Source organism: Colius striatus, chromosome 6 (genome assembly GCF_028858725.1).
Source record: "Colius striatus isolate bColStr4 chromosome 6, bColStr4.1.hap1, whole genome shotgun sequence".
Classification (NCBI taxonomy): domain Eukaryota; kingdom Metazoa; phylum Chordata; class Aves; order Coliiformes; family Coliidae; genus Colius; species Colius striatus.
This window is the reverse complement of record NC_084764.1, coordinates 17,599,746-17,618,744: the sequence shown is the minus strand read 5'-3', so window position 1 is coordinate 17,618,744 and position 18,999 is coordinate 17,599,746. Positions and strand designations below refer to the sequence as shown.

Below are 18,999 nucleotides of genomic sequence, written 5' to 3'. Positions count from 1 at the left end.
TAACAAGACGGTTGTTTTAATTTTAGAGTCAAATATTTTAACTCTAGAAAGAATCTATAAAAATAAATTTCTTCATTAGCAACCACACGACAGCATTATGGAATCGGGGAAAGATATTTTCAGACTGTTAATACCTCATGGAGTTTTGGAAGTGTACAAATTTCAGACTTTCCTGTGCAAGTGTGCAAATAAATTTTAGAAGGCTGTGGTCTGTACAGTCTAAATAAATTATAGTGTCCAAACAAATTGTCTATACCAAGGCTTTTAATTATATTATTGATACTGACATTAATACTAATTTATAAGCAGTTCGTTTTGGGTAACAGACATAATGCAAAGTGCAAGAAATACTTTTTGGCATATGTGAAACATTATTGAAGCAAACCACTTGAAGAATACATTTAGCACTTGTAGCCATACTGTTGTAGTTGTCCATGGACATAGCGTGTGTTGCTCCATGTAAATTCTAGGTAGTTTGTAATGAGTACAGATCATCACTTTGCATTTAGCACATCAATAATTGCATGTGTCTATTATGTAGAGAAGCTAAGATAGGAGTAATTCTAGCTATACTGATCCAACTTGTTTGTTTAGTCATACCATTTGTTGATTTAGAAACTGTCAAGTGGAATGATAGATCTTTGTCTAAAACAGCAATAAAAAGATTGTTAGCCCTCTCATCACTTCTTCTGAGCTCTAATTCATAGGTCTCATGCTATCCTCTTTGTACATAGTGAATAGAGTATCAGAATATTTCTGTCATTGCAATACATATTCCTGTGAGAATTATCAGTTGTCATTTAAATGCTATTAAAAGAAAGGAGGAAAAGCAGCAAAATAGCTTACCTAGTACCTCACAGAACTATTGAAGCTGTCCCAGACTACTAATGAAGTCAGTCATTGCTCAAGTTCATGAGCCTGCATTTATTGCCATAGTGTGAGAGGAATATGGCATTTTATTTGGGTACAGTGCAGTAGGATTAATATCACAGCAAATGGTACCAAAAAAACATTTGGTAGCTACTGAGATGCTGATGTTCTGTTTTTCTTTCTAACTTTGAAGGTAATCATGACAGTAGCAGAGGATTTGTTGTGTTCTGCTTCTCAAAACAGTCGCATTTCGCTTCAGCGAACACAGGCTGGATGGCTGTTGATAGCTGCCCTCATGACATTAGGTAGTAACTTTCTAAAATTTTTCTCAAACTTTATTAAACTGTTCCATATTCTGTCTCTAACTTTAGTTCTTTTTATGTTTCATTTAATTTACCACTGCAAAATAATTCTAGAAAACTAAGTGGAATCTTTAGAAAAACTTTCTAAAATAAAAATATTTCTTTCAAATTTGCTATTAGTTCATTGGGAGAAATGCCTGAAAAACAGTGACTGAGTGGGACCACTGTTAATTAAATGTAGAAGATTAATTTCAAAGTCAGTTTAACCAAATGTCTTTGGAGTCATGAGGAATTGCGTTGATATTTTATAACATTTATTGCAGCACAAAATGAGCTAGTTGTTTGTACTTCCTCTTTTCAGGCATTTGAAATCTTACAGAACTTTATTATATTAGTGGTCAGATTATTGACTATGATCACTAAGTTATTACTGAAGAATGTATTTTATCTGTTTTGTTTGTGTTTTTAAGACTCCATTCATGTTTTCAGCTGTTCCTTCTCAGCAGCTCCCAGTTTTGTCTTAGATTAAGGAAAACACACCTTGGGCACTAACCCATAACAAAATGGGTTCTTTTCTGAATAACACTATTGCTTATTATGTCTGTTTTATGCCAATGATCCACAAAGTCTGTACTTAGTAAAATAGAGATTATAGTTGGTATGGTGGCATATTAGTAAACGAGTCAGTAGTTATGTAGTTATATACGAAAACAGAGTACCAAGACAGTAAATGTATTAGAAATTATATGTGAAAAGGCTGGCAAAGCAGCATGAAGTTTTATTCACAGCTGTAAAGGTGTTGTGAACATAGCAAAAAGAAATAAAGAGGAAACTTGATTTTATTAAGCCTTACATTGGCATGACAACTGTCAATGTTTACAGGTCCTGCAGTTGTTCGACACCATCTGCCACGAATGCTGTTACTATGGAAGTGCAGCTTTCCATCATCTCCTAAAGACCTAGAAACAGAGAAGACACGAGGAGATTCGTTTACCTGGCAAGTAACGCTGGAAGGTCGTGCTGGTGCTCTCTGTGGTGAGTGGGATTTACTGTATCTTTCTCTGTGTATTTATAGTTGGGCTGTTTGTTTATTTTTTCCTTTCAAAAGAATGATACTTTATTTTTATTTCTTTCACTGGATAGTAAGGGTTGTATTCACTGCCCAATATACATTCTTGTATATATGTGTGTGTATATATATTTACCTCTGTATATATGTGTGTATGTGTGTTTGTGTATCAGTTGCTTCTCCTCTTCTCCTTCTCTTCTCCTTCTCTTCTCCTTCTCTTCTCCTTCTCTTCTCCTTCTCTTCTCCTTCTCTTCTCCTTCTCTTCTCCTTCTCTTCTCCTTCTCTTCTCCTTCTCTTCTCCTTCTCTTCTCCTTCTCTTCTCCTTCTCTTCTCCTTCTCTTCTCCTTCTCTTCTCCTTCTCTTCTCCTTCTCTTCTCCTTCTCTTCTCCTTCTCTTCTCCTTCTCTTCTCCTTCTCTTCTCCTTCTCTTTCAAATGTATCACAGTAATTGATGAAGATCCAAACCAGGTTATGTTCTGTTGTTTATATAGTGTATTGTATTTGATAAATAGCAGTTCTGTTCCCTAATAGGTAACTTATTGTAAGCAAAATGGAATTGGTGAGTCGTTAAAACATATGTGTGAGAGAGGGAAGAGTCAGGTAAAAATTACAATAAGGAAGTAGCAATTCTCAGACAGTTAAGAGTACTATGTATTTGGCTGTGGGCTGGTGGGCTACAATTCATCATCATCATCAAACACTGAATTTGGGTTTCCCAAAGATGACGCCAGTGACCTTCATGTTTGTTATATATCCTACAATACTGAAGAATCCCTTGTGTTGCAGAAATGTGGACCCTAGTTTAGTGATCACCCTTCTCTTTCACTATTGAATATGTTGGGAAGAGTGGAATTCAATATCATTTCAGAAATAACATAATTAACCTATAAATCCTCTTTTCCTTTGGAAATAAGTCTTTAATACTATATGTTCTCTAGATACTTTTTGAAAATGAAATTCAGATTTCATAAATCAAGAAACACATACACAAGTATTTTTCATGAAGTACAGTAATTAAGCTAAATTTAAATAGAAAACTACCGAAGTAAGCACTAGGTCATCTGATCATTATCCTTCTCCATTTTTTTCTTTTTATCATTATTATCATGGTTGAGTTATATCCCATAACTCAATTAATAACAAAAAGCAAAAAATACTTGCATTTATGTATGCAATTGAAAGTCAGGATATGAGCATCCAAGCAGAGACACCAAAACAGTGAATCTGTAAATGCCACTTTTTAAAATAAAATTTTTAACAGTTTCTTAAACTATTGGTGAAAATAATTTAAAGTTTTTTGCAAATTTTCTTCTACTTTTAAATTATTAGTGAGGTAAGAATGTGACTACTTCACTAATGTGATTTTTTTTCTTCTAGATGTCTCACAATAAGTAAGTTAAAATCCAATTCCTTTTCTAGCTATCAAAAGCTTTGTTTCCCACTGTGCTGATCTTCTTACGGATGAAGTTGTTCAGAGAATTCTTCCCCCTCTCCCATGTGCTGTTGATTTATTGACACAGTAAGTGTGTATATAAAATTGTTAAATGAGATTCTGTTTTTTTAAAGCTGCAGAGTAATCTTGTATTTGATTTAGTGCTCTTTCTAAAGAACTTTGTTTTTTCGAGGTACAAAAATTAGAGTGTAGAATTAATCTGTAGAGCTGTGGAGTTTAGCTGACATAATAATGTGTCTTGCGTATTCCAGTATTGGAACATGTGAAATAAAACGTTTTGCTTATAGTATTGGTAATGTAAATCAAAACTGTACTAATGTATAGATTTTAAAAGTACTCAGTAGAGTGGTACAAATGAAACTGGAGTGTTGCATAATGCTTGAAGTCTTTAACACATCTGATGTGCTTTTTGTACTTTAAGGCTTTCTTCAATACATAAATCATATGGAAATTCTTTAAAAACACCGTCAACAGTTTACAGACATAAACTTTATGAATTACTAGCAGTATTGCCTCCAAAGACATACGAAGGTATGTATTTCCTTACAAAGAGGAATCCATTAAAAATACCATGGGCTCATATTTAGATTTTTAACATATATTCAGCTTGCAAGATTTAATTCCAGCTTTTCTAATAAATGAATTTTATTCTCTCTGTTTAAATTTTACTAACTTGTATTGAAGCCACTGTGGTTTTGGAAAGCTCATGATCTTTTTTCCCTTGTCCTTTTACAAATAAAGGCTTTTGTCCTGTTCTTACTTGAAACTTGAAGATACACAATCTTGCAATTTTAAACTATCTGAAAAATTTACTTTTTTTGATGCCTGCTTTACTTTCCATTGAATCCTGAATCCAAAAGATGCAATTGTACCATAAACCGATTGCATATAGGCCTCTGAAATGATTTAATTGCTTCAAGTAAACTTTTATGTTACAGATACATTAATCTGCTCCTGTGCAGACTGTGAATAAATGTTTGTATTTACAGAGAAATTTCAACATTGAAGTATTAAAATCTACTCCTCCTAGCATATTTACTGTGCACTGTAGTTAGGTCTAACAGTTCAGCGAAAGCACTAAATACCTTTGTTTTCTTTAAATTGTTTGCCATAGAGTACTGTATGGACTCGGGTAATTAACCAGTGTTTCTTACAGCCCTAAAGAAACAGGATAGAGAGAATGTAAGCCAACCAGGTACTGAATTGGCTATGCGCTCTATCATGGAGGGAATCTTTACCCAAATAATCTGCTCCATCTAGTGGTAACTGCTAAATTAGTCTTCCTAAGGACAAATCCCTGACTTCTGCTTTAGAACTGTTATCCCATTTAGAAGTGTGCATATAACACTTGAAGCATAATGTGTGATAAGCATTTGTGAGCTGGGCTTAAAAGACTGAAAACAACCTCTCTAATTGTTAGGGCAAATTCTTTCTATTGTTGTCTTATTACAGGGTGATGTTTTACAGAATCCAAGTGTATGGGCGTGAGTGGCTTTGGTGGTTTCTTGCTGTGTTTGAGATTTTTGCGTATGATCTAACTTTATTGAAAAGTATACAGGCTTTTACAGTGTGACCTGCAAAGCATGACTCTTAGGACAGAGCATCCTACCTGATGATGCTTCTGGGAACAATATATAAAGAAAAAGCTTAAAGAGTTCGTTGTAAATAAGTGGTCACCCTGCTGAAAGCTTTGTAAATAGCCTTAGAATCAAAACAGTAAATTGACACATGTAGTCTCAGAGTTGTCCATCTGTTTGTAATGCAACAGTAGGAGAGTGGGAAAAGAACGGAAATGCATGTATTGCTAGACATGATTTTCAAGGTCTGTTATATATTTTTTTAATGTATAACTGTGCATCATTTAAAAATGCAAAAGTTTTTAAGGTAAAACTTGAAACAAATACTGTTCTTTCCATATTATTTCCAGTATGACAGCTTCATGCTGGAACTGTATGTCATTACAATGCTAGGATTTTAAAATTTATTTGGGAAAACGATATGATTATGGAACCCAAAGTGCTTTCCTCAATGTCTAATTTTAGTCATCATCACTTGGAAGAATATTATGGCAATACTTTTGTATTGGACAGCCTGACACATTTTTCATGGCTCATAGTGGCATACTGAATAAGAAACTTTCACCAGTTGATGATTTTCTTTCTTTTCATTTTCTTGGATATGGGCTAGAAACCTGTAAGCTGTTTCTTTTTGGGAAAACTAGTGGTGAAGACATAAAATAGGAGTTCTAATTCAAGCTTTCAATATCTGCAAGTAATGTGAAATGCTCGTTTTTTGTTCCTCTTGTGATACAGAACAGTTGAGAACAGATTCTTTATTCATAGCTCCAAGCCTCTTTCTCAATTCAAACCTCATGATTTCTGAGACCTGAGATGCTAGGACTTGTTTAGGCTCTGCTTGGTACTTTTCTGCTCTTTTTCTTCTTCTCTGATATTTCTCTTTCTCCTTTCTAGCATCATTAAAAATCAATAATTGCTCTAACAGCAGAGTTTCATGAAGGCTTACTGTGAGTGTGCCTGAGTAGTACCTGATCTTTTACATTACTTCAACAATGCTAGATATGAGAAGAATGTATCAGGTTAACTTGAACATCAGTGAAATACATTTAGCAGTTTCAGTTGCTGTCTTCCATCGTGTGTGAATAGTTAAGACTTTGCAATTTAGCTGATCCAAAGTACGATCTTGTTAAGCTGGGAAAAGATGGTCCTATTTCTGAGGTGATGTTTTATATTTGTAATATTTGTCATTTGTCATTAGTTTTTGATTCTAATGTGCTCATCTAAAATGTTTACTTCCTGTGAGTTAATACAAAACATTATTATAATGTCCAGTTTGAGAATTTCACACAAATAATTTCAGTGGTTTGCATTTTGATTATTAGATTTGTTGATGCTTTCTGTGGTTTGAAATTAATGTGTTTTATCAGACAACTCATTATGGTTCTTTTAATTCTTCAGCTTTTTGTGCTTGTTATGTTCCATTGTCTAAACCACAAAACTGTGAATACAAGCATCTACTTCTCTCTCTCTTAATAGGGTGAGATGAATAGCTAGAACATTGGAACAGCATTCTGGCTCAAAATTTTCAACTGCTTTACATTGGGATAATATTATTTGACATGTTGAGAATGGCCAAGTGTCTGGGACACTTGTTTAAAAGTTTTCATTGAAAGGGAATTGATAATTTTTTTTTAAATTGTGATCTAAAATTTAGTGAAAGAGCAGTTTCTAGGTGTTTATTTCAATTATTTTCTGGTTTTGAGAAAGTTTGTCAAAGGGACAGAAATAGAGCTATCTGCATCTTGGAATACGTTTGATAGTCCTAGCTTTTGCATTTAGATTCAAGTTAAGCATTTTTGTAAAAATTACATATTTACTAATTAGTCAGAGAAGCAGGAAAAGGAGCAGATGGCTGCAGAGAAGAGAAGCTGATTGGGATAGGAGTTTGGAGGGTAGGGACAAGGAAGTTACTTTTACAGAATGGATTCCAGATTCAGGAAAGGTAAAATAGCTGGTTGCAGCTACCAGCTCCAACTATACAAATGGTTCTGCTTGTGCTCAGGAGGTGCTGATAACTGTGTTATTCCACTTTTAGGAACTTCTGTGTCTTGAAAAGTTATAGGCAGCTTTAGTACAGACAGGTAATTCTGTAATCATCTAACAGCAAAACTGCATGCAAATAACTGAAGTTAAGCCTCACTTAATAATTCCCAATTAATGAGGACTTGACTTTGCGATCTTAATCCTCTGTTGGTAAATTCTTATGTAATATTTGTATAAGGACTTTGTACATTCTTCAAGATAGTTCTGCAGCGTTTTTAAACACAACTTATCAAATAAGCCATACCTTTCTCATCACTTGTGGTTCAGCACTTGAAATGTCCTTTCACTGCAGGGACTGTTTTAATAACCTAAAGTAGTCTGACTTGAAATGCCCAGTGTTGTTGTTTATGTATCATGTACAATCTTGTCTGAAATATTATTTACAAAAATGTATGAAAGTTTTAACTGCCAGTGTAAATTATCATAATGTAACCTACAGTAAATTCCTTGTGCTTTGGTTTTTGAGTGCGAACTACTGAAACAGGGGAGTACTTTCTGTAGCTTTTGCCTATTTATCAAACTTACGGATGTTTTAAATTACAACTGCTTGCCAAGTCCAAATATTCCTGCATGGCTGTGTAATACATTCCATAGTATTAATTTTCAGGAAATAGAGAAAATATGTCTGTGCTTGTAACTGCTCTTTTTTCACTGATTTAATTATAAATGTAACTAACTTACTGGATTAGCAATTGTATGGCATTATGCCTTCTGTAAAGGTAAAAGTCTCTGGTTTTCAGCTTCTAGACTTCTGTATGTGTTCATCTTAGCTAGTGCTCTGTTATTCCCCCTGTAGTGCGAGCCTTCTCCAATTAACTATTTGAAGATCTAAGAAAAACATTTGATGGATGTTACCATTTCAATATAAATATCTTCCTTCTGAAGCTGCTTGTGAAAAGTAGTTCAACAAAAATTTTGAATATTCTTTTCCTTTAATTTGAAGGAAGCTTCCGTGCTGTTCTAAAGGAGATAGTGGCTGACTTGACTGTCCCAGATAGCCAGATAGATACTTCTGCATTCTTGCTTCCATCCCTTTGTCATGAGAGTGATCTCCTTTTACTTGGTCCCTTACTGCAGGAGACCGACCACCGATTTATTGAAGAGCAGGTACTTTTTGATCTGGTATAATGGTGATATTATATTTTCATACTGTTTTGGGTGAGTCTGATTTTGACTTGGTCAAAAATGGCGCTATTGCTTTTTTCTTTCTTGCAGCTCCTTGTAGGTAACAGCATAGCAGGAGGCAGCCTGGAGTATGATCCTTACTCAGTTTATGAGAAAGTTGTAAAAGGTGATTCAATCCCTAAACCACTACCTCCTATATTATCTGTTATCAGTGCAGCCACTCGACTTTTTGGAGTCATGTTTTCCTACGCAGCGGAATCTCATAGGTAATGTAGTAACTGTAACTGTTGGGGAATTTGGGAGATGCTAAAAGATGGTCACAGTGTTTGAGATTTGAACACAGAAGAAAAGAATTCTGGAAAAACGATTAATTGTGTAAGTGGATTCTACAAACCGTCTGAATAATATAATTCAGGCTAACAAATTATTACACTTTCTGTTCAAAGTTATACACAATGAAAGGGCACATGCAAGAAGAGTACTGGAGTAAAAAGTAAGGTAGCTGCAGTAGAATTTAACCCTTATCCTGTTGCATTCTTTGTAAAAGTGGATGGGAAGAAGCAGGTGTGCCAACACAGTTCTGTCAAGGTAAAAGAAAGCTTAAAAGGGGTCACAGACTTCTCTTGGTTTTGTGTGTGTGGGGATGTATCTTTATACTGCACACATGGCATTTTGGTCTATTTCACATTGTAAGCACACCCATTGCTGAGGCATGAAATTCCTCAAGATTTTTGCACACTGTTGCTTATTCTCCTTGTTGCTGTTAATTTTCTTGAATGCCACATTAGAGCAAATCAGTTATTTTAAAATTAAACAGCTTTTTCAAAGCCAACTCTAGTTAGAACTTGGATCATGATCATTGTAGATGGTGGTGGATTGGTAATTTCCTGTGAGGGATGACTGCTTAGCATGCAAGTCCTGATTCTTAATGTCTTCACTTCTTGGAATGCTTGGCATTTAGTATAATCCTGAGGCAGTTGATTGTATGTGAGTGTACCTGCCAATAAAATTGCCAAATGCTTTATGATATTTTCTTCTGACTTGCATTCATGTCCTTATTTTGTCTTCACTGACTGCTTTTTTAGTGGGTTTTTGTCTAAGCTTTTTGTCCCTGCTGTCACTAGATTGATGGTTGGTTTTCTTCACCTGTTTGTCAAGACTTGAAGTAATTGCTGCAGATAACTGCATTTTCCTTTTATTTTCCCTTCTCCAGTTCTCAATCGTAAGGCAAAATGCATCACTTTACATTACATAGTTTATAACATCTGTCTAATGTTATTTAAATAAAAATGTTTATCTGTGAATAGGTAAGTTACAAAGAAAGAAAAGAAACAAAGGCAAAAAGTTTGTTATCATAATTACCTATTCTAATATGGAATACAAAAATCTTTTGTAATAGTCAGGGAAGCCACTTGAAGGAAAATGTTCAAGAGTTTGGGTAATAGATTTGTTCCAGCTCTGTTTCTGTAATATATAGACTTTGTAATGTGTTTTGAAATAAAATAAAAAAGCTTGATTTACTTCCTGAATTTTTAGTTCTGTGATTTCTTTTCTACTTTTGTTTAAGGCTTCAGGTGTTAGAACAGTTGTTGACTTCTATAAAGCAAACAAAAGGATCACAGCGACAAATGGTACAGCTAAATGTTGTGTCAGCCATTTCTACTTCCTTAAAGGTAAATAGCTCCTTTGTTTCTCTTTCTTTCTGTAACTAAAACATGACATCTGTTGGTTCAGATGTGTCTGCACTGGAGTTCTTGTTTTAATTAAGAGTCAAGGTGAAAATCAATCTTGCTTTCTGTGATAATATATTATTTTGTGATATCACATTTTTTTTAAGTGCTGAAGATTCAGAGTTTCCTTTTTCCCTGTTTTTTTTTTTTAATATTAAAGGGTTAGGGAAACCCATTCTAGTACACTGTAGTATACTATCATCCATGCTAGTGTCATTCAAATAGGAGAGAGATGGAAAAATTCTGTTTGTATAATTTCTAGCACTTTTTTCATATTTCTTACTATATAAATAAAAAAGTAACAATTAGTAGAATAATCTCATAGCTGCCATTTATTGCTTTCCCTGATGCTGTACTTTTTTTTTCCTCTGTTCATCTGCAGTTTTCTTTCTTTTTTGCTTAGACTTTCTTTGAAGTAAGAAAATGTTTTCAGAATAAGCTAGGCCTTTCGTTGTACAATGTTAATATTTAGGGCATATTTAATATGCAGTCCAGATAACTGCTGTAGTTTTTGTTCATACTTCTTTTTTGGACTGGCATTTTAATTTGTGTAATTATTCTGTTTCAATTGGTTTTCTTGATATCATTTACCAAATTTTGTGCTAGTATGTTGGTGTATTTGGTTCTAGTGCAATGTATCCAGTATTTCTTAAAATCAGATTATAGCTGTTATAATGTTGTGCTATGATGTGCACTTATGTGGAGTTAGACTTCTGACTCTCAAAGCAGTGAATAAAAACAGAGGAATTCCTCATACTGAAGAAGAACAAGGTCAAATTCCTTCTCAAATGTTGTAGTTTTTACGTGCCTGACAGAAAAACACACTAAAATGTTGTTCTGCTTAATATATGTAACATCTATTTTTAGCACTTGGCTAACTCCAAAGGAAGTTTAGGTCCAGAAGAAGTTAAAAATTCTGCCCTAACTTTGGTAATGGGTGCCTTGGAAAGCAATAATCCACTTCTAAGATGTGCTGCTGCAGAATGTTTGGCCAGATTGGCACAGGTGGTTTCTGACAGTGCCTTCACTGCTGGATTAGCACAAACTAGTTTTGACAAGTAAGTTTGAAAAAAAGTCATTAAGTTACAGGTTGAGTTTATAAAAATGTTTGAGAAATCTACCTGCTTGAGAAATCTCCTTTTCTTCATGAAACTGATGTCTTTTCAGAAATTAACAGAAAAAAAGCACTGCCTGCCTTCTACGTGTATTTCTTAGTTTTGCTGGTCGTTGTGAAGACTGTCTTAAGTGTGCAGACTTCCAAATGAGCTAAATTGTCTGTTTCTCTAGCAACATGGTTTAAGTATATTTAAAATAGTTTTGGTACTTCTTACAGATAACAGATGATAAACTTAGAATTTTGGCAATATGACAGTATCTAATAAAATATTTTCTGATGATATATTAGAAATTCCATTTGTAGATGTTCTTATTACATAGTAACAGCCTTGATGATTACACTAACAACTTCCTTTCCTTGTAATTATTAGGCTAAAATCTGCTAGGGATGTGGTATCAAGAACAGGTCATTCTTTGGCTTTGGGATGTCTGTATAGGTACCTCGGAGGAATAAGTTCTACTCAGCACCTGAGCGCGTGTGTTGGAATCCTTTATACTTTGTCTCAGGACAGTACTTCTCCTGATGTACAGGTACTTGTCACTCATCCAAAAATGTTATTTTACAAATTAATTTATTTCTATTCTGGAGTATAAGTTTTTTCTTGTAAGAATAACACTTTATAGCCTCTGGGCATACCTCACACGTGATGGCTGGAACAGCAAAGGCAATGAAAACCATAGGCCCTGCTCAAAGTCCACCTTTCAAGCAAGAACTCTGACGAGACATGGGAAGTTCTTATTTAATGATTAATGAGGCTGATAAGGCTAAAATATGCTGCCTTCAAAAACAGTATCTGATGTTTTGGGAATTGGTTAAGTTCACAAATACCTACATCTTAGCCTTCACTAGACAGTACCAAGGTTTTTTTCTTTGTGTCAGTTTTTGTCTCTGTGATGATATTTACCTCACAGCATGTTTTGTAGAAGGGTTAGTAGTAAATAACAGAGACTTCCTTGAATAAGGCAAGATGATTTGAAGACTAATTAAAATTATTTATCTGTGGCTAATACTGCTCTCACAATAGCTATAAGAGACATTGGATATATTCCAGGTAATCGACTTAACCTCAGTTCAGGAATGTTTTTGAGCTTTATGTACAATACCTTTACACAGAGAAGAACCATATGTTGACGTTAAACACATGTGGCTATTGGTACAAAGTAACCAAGTACATTGTTTTAGCAACTTTGTTCTAGTGTTTTTTCATAATTTTCTTGTGCTTGCATGTGGAACCATAAGAAATTTTTAAAAGATCAGAAAGAAATAATAAACACTATTAAATCAATTTATTTTTAGATTCTTTTTATTTTAATTAACTATTACAAGTTTAAAATAGTTCATTCATTGTGGAGCATGTAGTTCCTTGTAAAATATTCAAAATGCCTTATTAAGCATCAGATTCTCAAGGTTTTTTTGTCTATTTATCCCTTTGGAACCTGAAAGTGCAACTGTTATTACACTTAATTACTGAATTTCACTTAAACTAACAATTTTTTTAAAGATCTTATGTTTATTCTATCATATAGGCATTATGTGACTGCTCTTCTTACTTTACAGGCATGGGCACTACACTCTCTGTCACTGATAGTAGATTTAGCTGGGCCCTTGTATCATGTGCATGTGGAACCTACCTTATCCCTTATTCTCATGTTGTTGTTGACTGTGCCTCCTGCTTATACTGAAGTTCACCAAAGCCTTGGTCGCTGTTTAAATGCACTTATTACCACGCTGGGCCCTGAGTTGCAAGGTAGGTGATGTACAATAGTATCAGCTTTGTTTGGTTTAGCAATGAAGTGGTAAAACATTGTTTGAATGTGTAGTTAAAATTTTATCAACAAATAAGTGCATGCTAAACTTTTTCATTGGTGTAAGTATTTCACAGGTTATGAGTTTATGAAATCAAGATGACCTAACTGCTAGTTTTACAAAAATAGCATCTCTTTTTAACATCTTTTCCTTTGTTTGAACGGGTCTAAGCCTTGTCTTGGGCTGAAAATTCTTACATTTAGTATGAAAGCAGAAAGTATTCATACTTCAAAAGTTAGGAGCCAGTCTATGTCTTGGTTATGATGCAAAGATATAAAATTTGCATCTAAATCAACTTTTAGATAGCTAAACACTAACATTTCCAGAGAACACAGTGTGACTGTTACTCATTGATATCGGAGTGTAACACAGAAGTATGCTTCAAGTGGATGAGAATTATGGGTGGTTTGGGAAAAAGACAGGTTATCATGTTTTGAAAAAAAAAGATTTATGTTCAAAAAACAAAAACCAAAAACCCTTTGCTTTCCAAATATAGGCGGCAGTACGACAGTTTCAGCTTTAAGAACTTCTTGCCTCCTGGGCTGTGCAGTGATGCAGGATAATCCTGACTGCCTTGTTCAAGCTCAAGCCATCTCTTGCCTTCAGCAGCTTCACATGTTTGCTCCTCGACATGTCAACTTGTCTAGCCTTGTAAGCTGCCTGTGTGTGAGTATCTGTTTACTAGTCTATATCCTTGTATTTTAAAACATTTTGTCCAGAAACACTCAAAAAATATAGATGCTTCCTTAACCAGAGAAACTGTTGTGTAGGGATGAGGCGTTTAATATCTTACTGCAGGCAAGTATTTTCTATTTTTCATGGGTTTTTTTCCCCAGGTTCTGCTTCCCTTTTACAAGATGAGCACACTCTGTAGAAATCTTGGCCTCTTACTGCTTGCAAGTGCATTCTGCTGCTCTTATTAAGGCCAGTTGTCTGGTAGATCTACTACAACTTTGTAATGGATTTTTACCACCTATTTTATGTTGCCCATTTTTTTTTCCCTCTACTGCTTTTTACATCTTAAGGGTCAATTTAACCAAACAAAAATGTTTGTACTAATTACTTAGTTTTGTTTTGGTTTGTTTTTACATGATGGTGAAAAATTGTAGACTTCTTTATTTTGTAATTTCAGTGTACTGACTTCTTGGCAGTCAGTATAAAAAATTCTGACACATAAGCAATAGTCAAACTAGATCTGTGGGAGAAATAAACAAAACACTTTTTTGACCTTATTTGGCAAAGGGGGAGGGGGAGAGAGTTTGATTTTCTGCCCCAAAGTTTCTCTGTCTTTGAATAGCTGTTGTTCTGAAGCCTTTTATGAAGAAAACAAAAATAATTTTTGGTAGTTATTAGCCTTGGTGCATTTTCAGCACCTAGCTAGGGTTTAGGGGGCAGGGGATGTGCTTTGATGATTTTTTTTTTTTTTTTTTTTTAAATAAGACTGTCTAGTCTCCCAGTAAATCAGAGAGAAACAAAAAAACCACAAGCAATAAAGTATGTTGGGGTTTTTTTAACCTCTGTTGTCTATCTTCACAGATAGACACAATGTGAATAAGAACACAGTTCTTATTTGCATCTTCCCCTGGGTAGCACTTGTGTACTGATAGTAACCATATATTGATTTTGTATAAAGTTTAGATTCCTTCCAATTGTCTTCATTCAGTTTGACTAGAATCATGATTGTGGGAGCCAGAGAAAATTGCAGAAGCTCTTTGAGCCCCACATTGTGTTAGGCATGGATACACCAGCTGCAGAAGAACTTGAACTCATCTTAAGTGTTCTTTCTTTTAACGTATACCGGTTACAATTTTCTCTTCTCTGGGTAAAATGCCCTTTTTTTTACATTGATAAAATCACTACAAATTGTAGAATCACTGAATCTTACAGGTTGTTACCGTCTTGCTCAGAAGATGTATTAGCATTTCAGATGTTATGTAAGTTGATGTACAGTATGATCTCTTTAATAGCAGGCACCTACTAAAAAAGAGGATGTCACAATCAAGTTGTCTATACAGTATTACTGATTTTTACTGCATTTGCAATTTGACTGAGAGTTCTTCATACAGTACCTCAAACTTTTTAGTATTAAATTACTCAATTAAGAAGCACAGTTCATGTCTCAAGAGTGTGTGTGCACATGCATCTGCACACACGTGTGTTCAACCTCTACCCCAGAAACGATGGTGAGCTTCACAGGGAAGGTGTCCACAAGGGTCAGCAGCCTTACATGGATAACTTTTCTCATTCTCATGAACTTGTTGGAGAGCTAAGGCCAATGTTACTAACAATTGTGTACATGTTGATACATCTTAAGAGTGTCATAAACAAAGAAGATTTGAGTGTGTTCTTTGCAGGTCTATGAGAGGATCATTGCACAAGCAATTTTTGGCATTTGTTAGACTTGACATCTATCCATGTAGTTTCCACCCACTAAATTACCTTTTTTCTGAGGAAGCAAAATAAACCATTGGACTGGACCTGAAATCTACTCTTGACTCTATTGTTGGCTTTCAAGGTGACCCTCAGCAAGTCATTCTCCATCACTTTAAATTCTGCAAGTGGAGAACAAGATGTGACTGTCTTCCTTTGCAATGCATTTTGAAGTCTCAAGAGGAAGCACAGTATAAAAGCTGAGTGCTAGATACTGTGAATAGTCATCACTACATTCTTCATTTAAGGCAGAAAAAGGAGAGGCAAAGAATCTATGGTCAGATAAGTGACTGTTTCCCCTTCTGTTCACAGAAATGTGAAGTCTCGCTCATAAAATCTTGAAAACAGATGTGCAAAGAATTTTTTTTTTTAGTAAGATTTTAACCAACTCTCCACCCTTTTTCCAGAAGGTTTCCATAAAATGTCTGTCTTCAAAGTTACCTTTTAAAAATTCTGATATAAACATTCTCTTTGTCTCTTTTTTCATCTCTTCCCCCCTCTTTTTTTGCTTGAGTTTTCCTGTCCTTTTGGATTTTTTTCCCCCTTTTTTTTCTTTTTAAAATAAATATAGCTATAGGCATGCCAACACAATTGCTGTGAGCAGCTGCAAGCTGCCTGTTCCACCTGTCTCCCCATCCTCTAGAGCAAGAGATAGCTCAGGTCCCCAAAATATTTGGACCGTTCAGTTCATGACTGTGCTAGCACTAACAAAACATGACTCAGGCAAAGAACACACAGCTTCGCTGGCTCATTTGTTGGTTTTGCTTTTAATTGTGTATATGTGCCTGCCACTATCTACCTTCCCTTCTTCAGCTTCTGAAAGTACTCCTTGTTTGTCAATTGAATCTTTTTTTCATGAGGTTTTGCATCTAACAGTAATGCTTATCCTGTCAGTTAAATTCTTGTCTCCAGTGGAATAAAAATCATATACTTTTAATGATATCTCACATTAGCTCTAAAGCTAACTTAGGTGAGCCCAGACTCCTGAAGACCTTACGATGCAGTGAACACCAATTTTCAGCTGCAAGACATGGATAATAAATATACAATGACAATAAATATGCTATGCTTTGTAGTGTTTAGATACTAATTTTACGGGTAGCTGGCTTGCAATCTGTGTTCAATGTTAAATACAAGAACTAAGTGAATGGGGGTTTTGATATATTTGAGGCAAGATTCTGAATCTTAACATATGCTAAATTTATATGTAGTGGTTTCCATGTGTGGTTGGTATCACTGTGATATCTATATTTTGATTTTTTCGTGACTGGTTTGTCATTTGTTTTTGTGCAGGAAATCTTGTTGGATAATTCTGTGTTGGTAGGTCCCTGTGCCTTGTTAAACTTTTGCAGTTTGCAATGGTGTTTTTCATCTTTTATCTTTTCCTTTTAACCATTTTAATGTAATTTCTTTTAGCATGTGAAGTGACATTTGGTTGTCATCCTAACCAGACCCTTCCTAACTTTCTGCAGATGGCAGACATAAGTTTCATTTATGTTAAAATTTTTGGTTTTAATGTGTTAAGCACAGAAGGAGATCTGTTTGTTAATTTTAAGCTTGTATGTGGTGCTTGCATTTTGTGTCTATTATTTAGTCCTGTTTCCTGCTTAGAATGTAAGAGAATGAGCAAGATGAAAAATGTGCATCTTGCATTATTGAGTAGACTGAATTGGATCCTCTGATTTTTCCTATCTTAAAAATAAGCACGGAATTTATGCATGTCTGACTCAAAGTATGATGTGTAGCCTGCTTGCATACATGTTGCATTAAAAACCTCACTGGTTTTTAAAGTTTCAATTAACGTATCTTGCAGACATACTTATTGAATCAAGTTTCTTTCCTGTTAGAAGAATTATGCAGAGACTATGTGTATCTTAAATGTGTAATTCTGGCTATTGTAGGTTCATGTACATACACAGAAATTCAAAAGATGGAGCTTAGTTTTTTGTTCATGTAACAAAGCTGAATTTCTGTTTCACTCTTTTTATCCTTAAATTGTTCTTTTTAACTGTATGTTAGCTAATACATATTGGTCATTTTGACTAACATAGATAGACCTGTTGCTGACAAAGGTTTCCCTGCAGCAGACACTCAGCTGTGTCTATTTTAAAGATGGTGACAGCAAAGGGTATGCAATTGCTTAGTTGTAGAGAATATTTTTTTTTTCTAATAACCTAAGCTGAATCTAAAAGAAGCTGCATACATTTTGGTGTAGCTGTCTTGCCTGGCCATACAACTGGTTCACTGTATCTTTAGGATCTCCTTCAGAGTCTTCTTAAAATTGTAAGCAAGCAAATAAAAATCAAAAAGCTCCACTCTAACAAAAAAACCCTTGAGGCTATGTCTTGGGTTTTTTAAGTGTTTTTTTCTTATTCCTGTAGTAATGAATCTGTTATGTATTTTTTCAGTATAAAAACCAAACATTGGCCTAGTTGTATTAAAATATGGTGACGCTATAAACTTTTTTGCTAGAAACTGCTCAGACAAGCTGACTTGTCTCAGTGTGATATATTCACCAAAACCTCTCACCTTCTCCAAAATGTAATTTAATATAATCTGAATATATAATATCTCTTTTTGCGGTGAAATTGCAACAGTGTTCTTCTTGTCTGTTCCTACAGGCTTCCTTTCGTGCATGGAGTTCATATCTTACTAGAGCCTGATTGACTGTCTCACCTTTGGTTACACTGACATTTCTCTAGTTGCATCTGAGGATGATTTGCATAATTTTCTCTTGCACTGAGCTTTTGAGCCCATTACATGTACTTTGTAGTCAAAGAATGGGGTTAATTGTTCATTGCGACCGTGATTCAGCTGTCACTGAAATTAACAAGTGTCTTTCTACCAATACTGGGGAGAGTTGTTATCTTTTGAGAGAAAATGGTAAAAGTGCTGCTATGTTAAAATTGATTATAGAAGTTGCAAAACCTTTCATTTGGGCTTAAAAAAGCCTAGATGAGCAAAAATAGCCTATGTGCTTACTGAATTCACAGACTTGTCATAACTGCAATTGTTCAGAAAATGATGGCCTTGCTGAGGTATGGCTATAAAGGTTAGGCATCTTATTGTTTCTTCTTATATGTTTCAGGTGAATCTCTGTAGCTCATACTTATTATTGAGACGTGCAGTGGTAGCTTGCTTACGTCAGCTTGTGCAAAGAGAAGCTGCTGAGGTATCAGAATATGCTGTTGCATTAGCTAAAGAGAACAGAGAAGATTTTACTCCAGGTAATGTATTAAGGTTTTGAGGTAAAGAGCTTGACACATTGATAGTGAATTTTAAAGAGACTATGCTACTGGTATGAAAACTTTGCTGTTCTTGAAATCTTTAACTCAAAAGGCTTTTTTGCTTCAGCTCTCTATATAGTACCTATTTATGGAAGCATGCAAACCCTTTCTTAGTGATAAAATCAAGATGCTATTGCTTTTCATATACTGTAGTTAGGAAGGATCACTAAATGAGAAAATGAAAGAGGAGT

The 18,999-nt window shown here is 34.8% G+C and overlaps 1 protein-coding gene across 7 annotated transcripts in view; it reads left to right on the top strand.

Moving 5' to 3' along the window:
• Window positions 1-18,999, top strand: part of HEATR5A (HEAT repeat containing 5A) — a 64,714-nt gene that overhangs the window by 24,913 nt on the left and 20,802 nt on the right. For 6 of the 7 annotated variants that reach the window (XM_061998915.1, XM_061998912.1, XM_061998914.1 and 3 more), the window contains 13 exons: window positions 1,064-1,175; window positions 2,055-2,207; window positions 3,660-3,759; window positions 4,115-4,224; window positions 8,257-8,420; window positions 8,529-8,704; window positions 10,006-10,111; window positions 11,036-11,226; window positions 11,656-11,815; window positions 12,843-13,032; window positions 13,588-13,757; window positions 16,815-16,841; window positions 18,610-18,748. In XM_061998915.1, the coding sequence (XP_061854899.1) occupies window positions 1,064-1,175; window positions 2,055-2,207; window positions 3,660-3,759; window positions 4,115-4,224; window positions 8,257-8,420; window positions 8,529-8,704; window positions 10,006-10,111; window positions 11,036-11,226; window positions 11,656-11,815; window positions 12,843-13,032; window positions 13,588-13,757; window positions 16,815-16,841; window positions 18,610-18,748 (1,798 nt within the window). The remainder of the gene's footprint in view (window positions 1-1,063; window positions 1,176-2,054; window positions 2,208-3,659; window positions 3,760-4,114; window positions 4,225-8,256; window positions 8,421-8,528; window positions 8,705-10,005; window positions 10,112-11,035; window positions 11,227-11,655; window positions 11,816-12,842; window positions 13,033-13,587; window positions 13,758-16,814; window positions 16,842-18,609; window positions 18,749-18,999) is intronic. The other variant, XM_061998916.1, reaches the window with a different exon arrangement.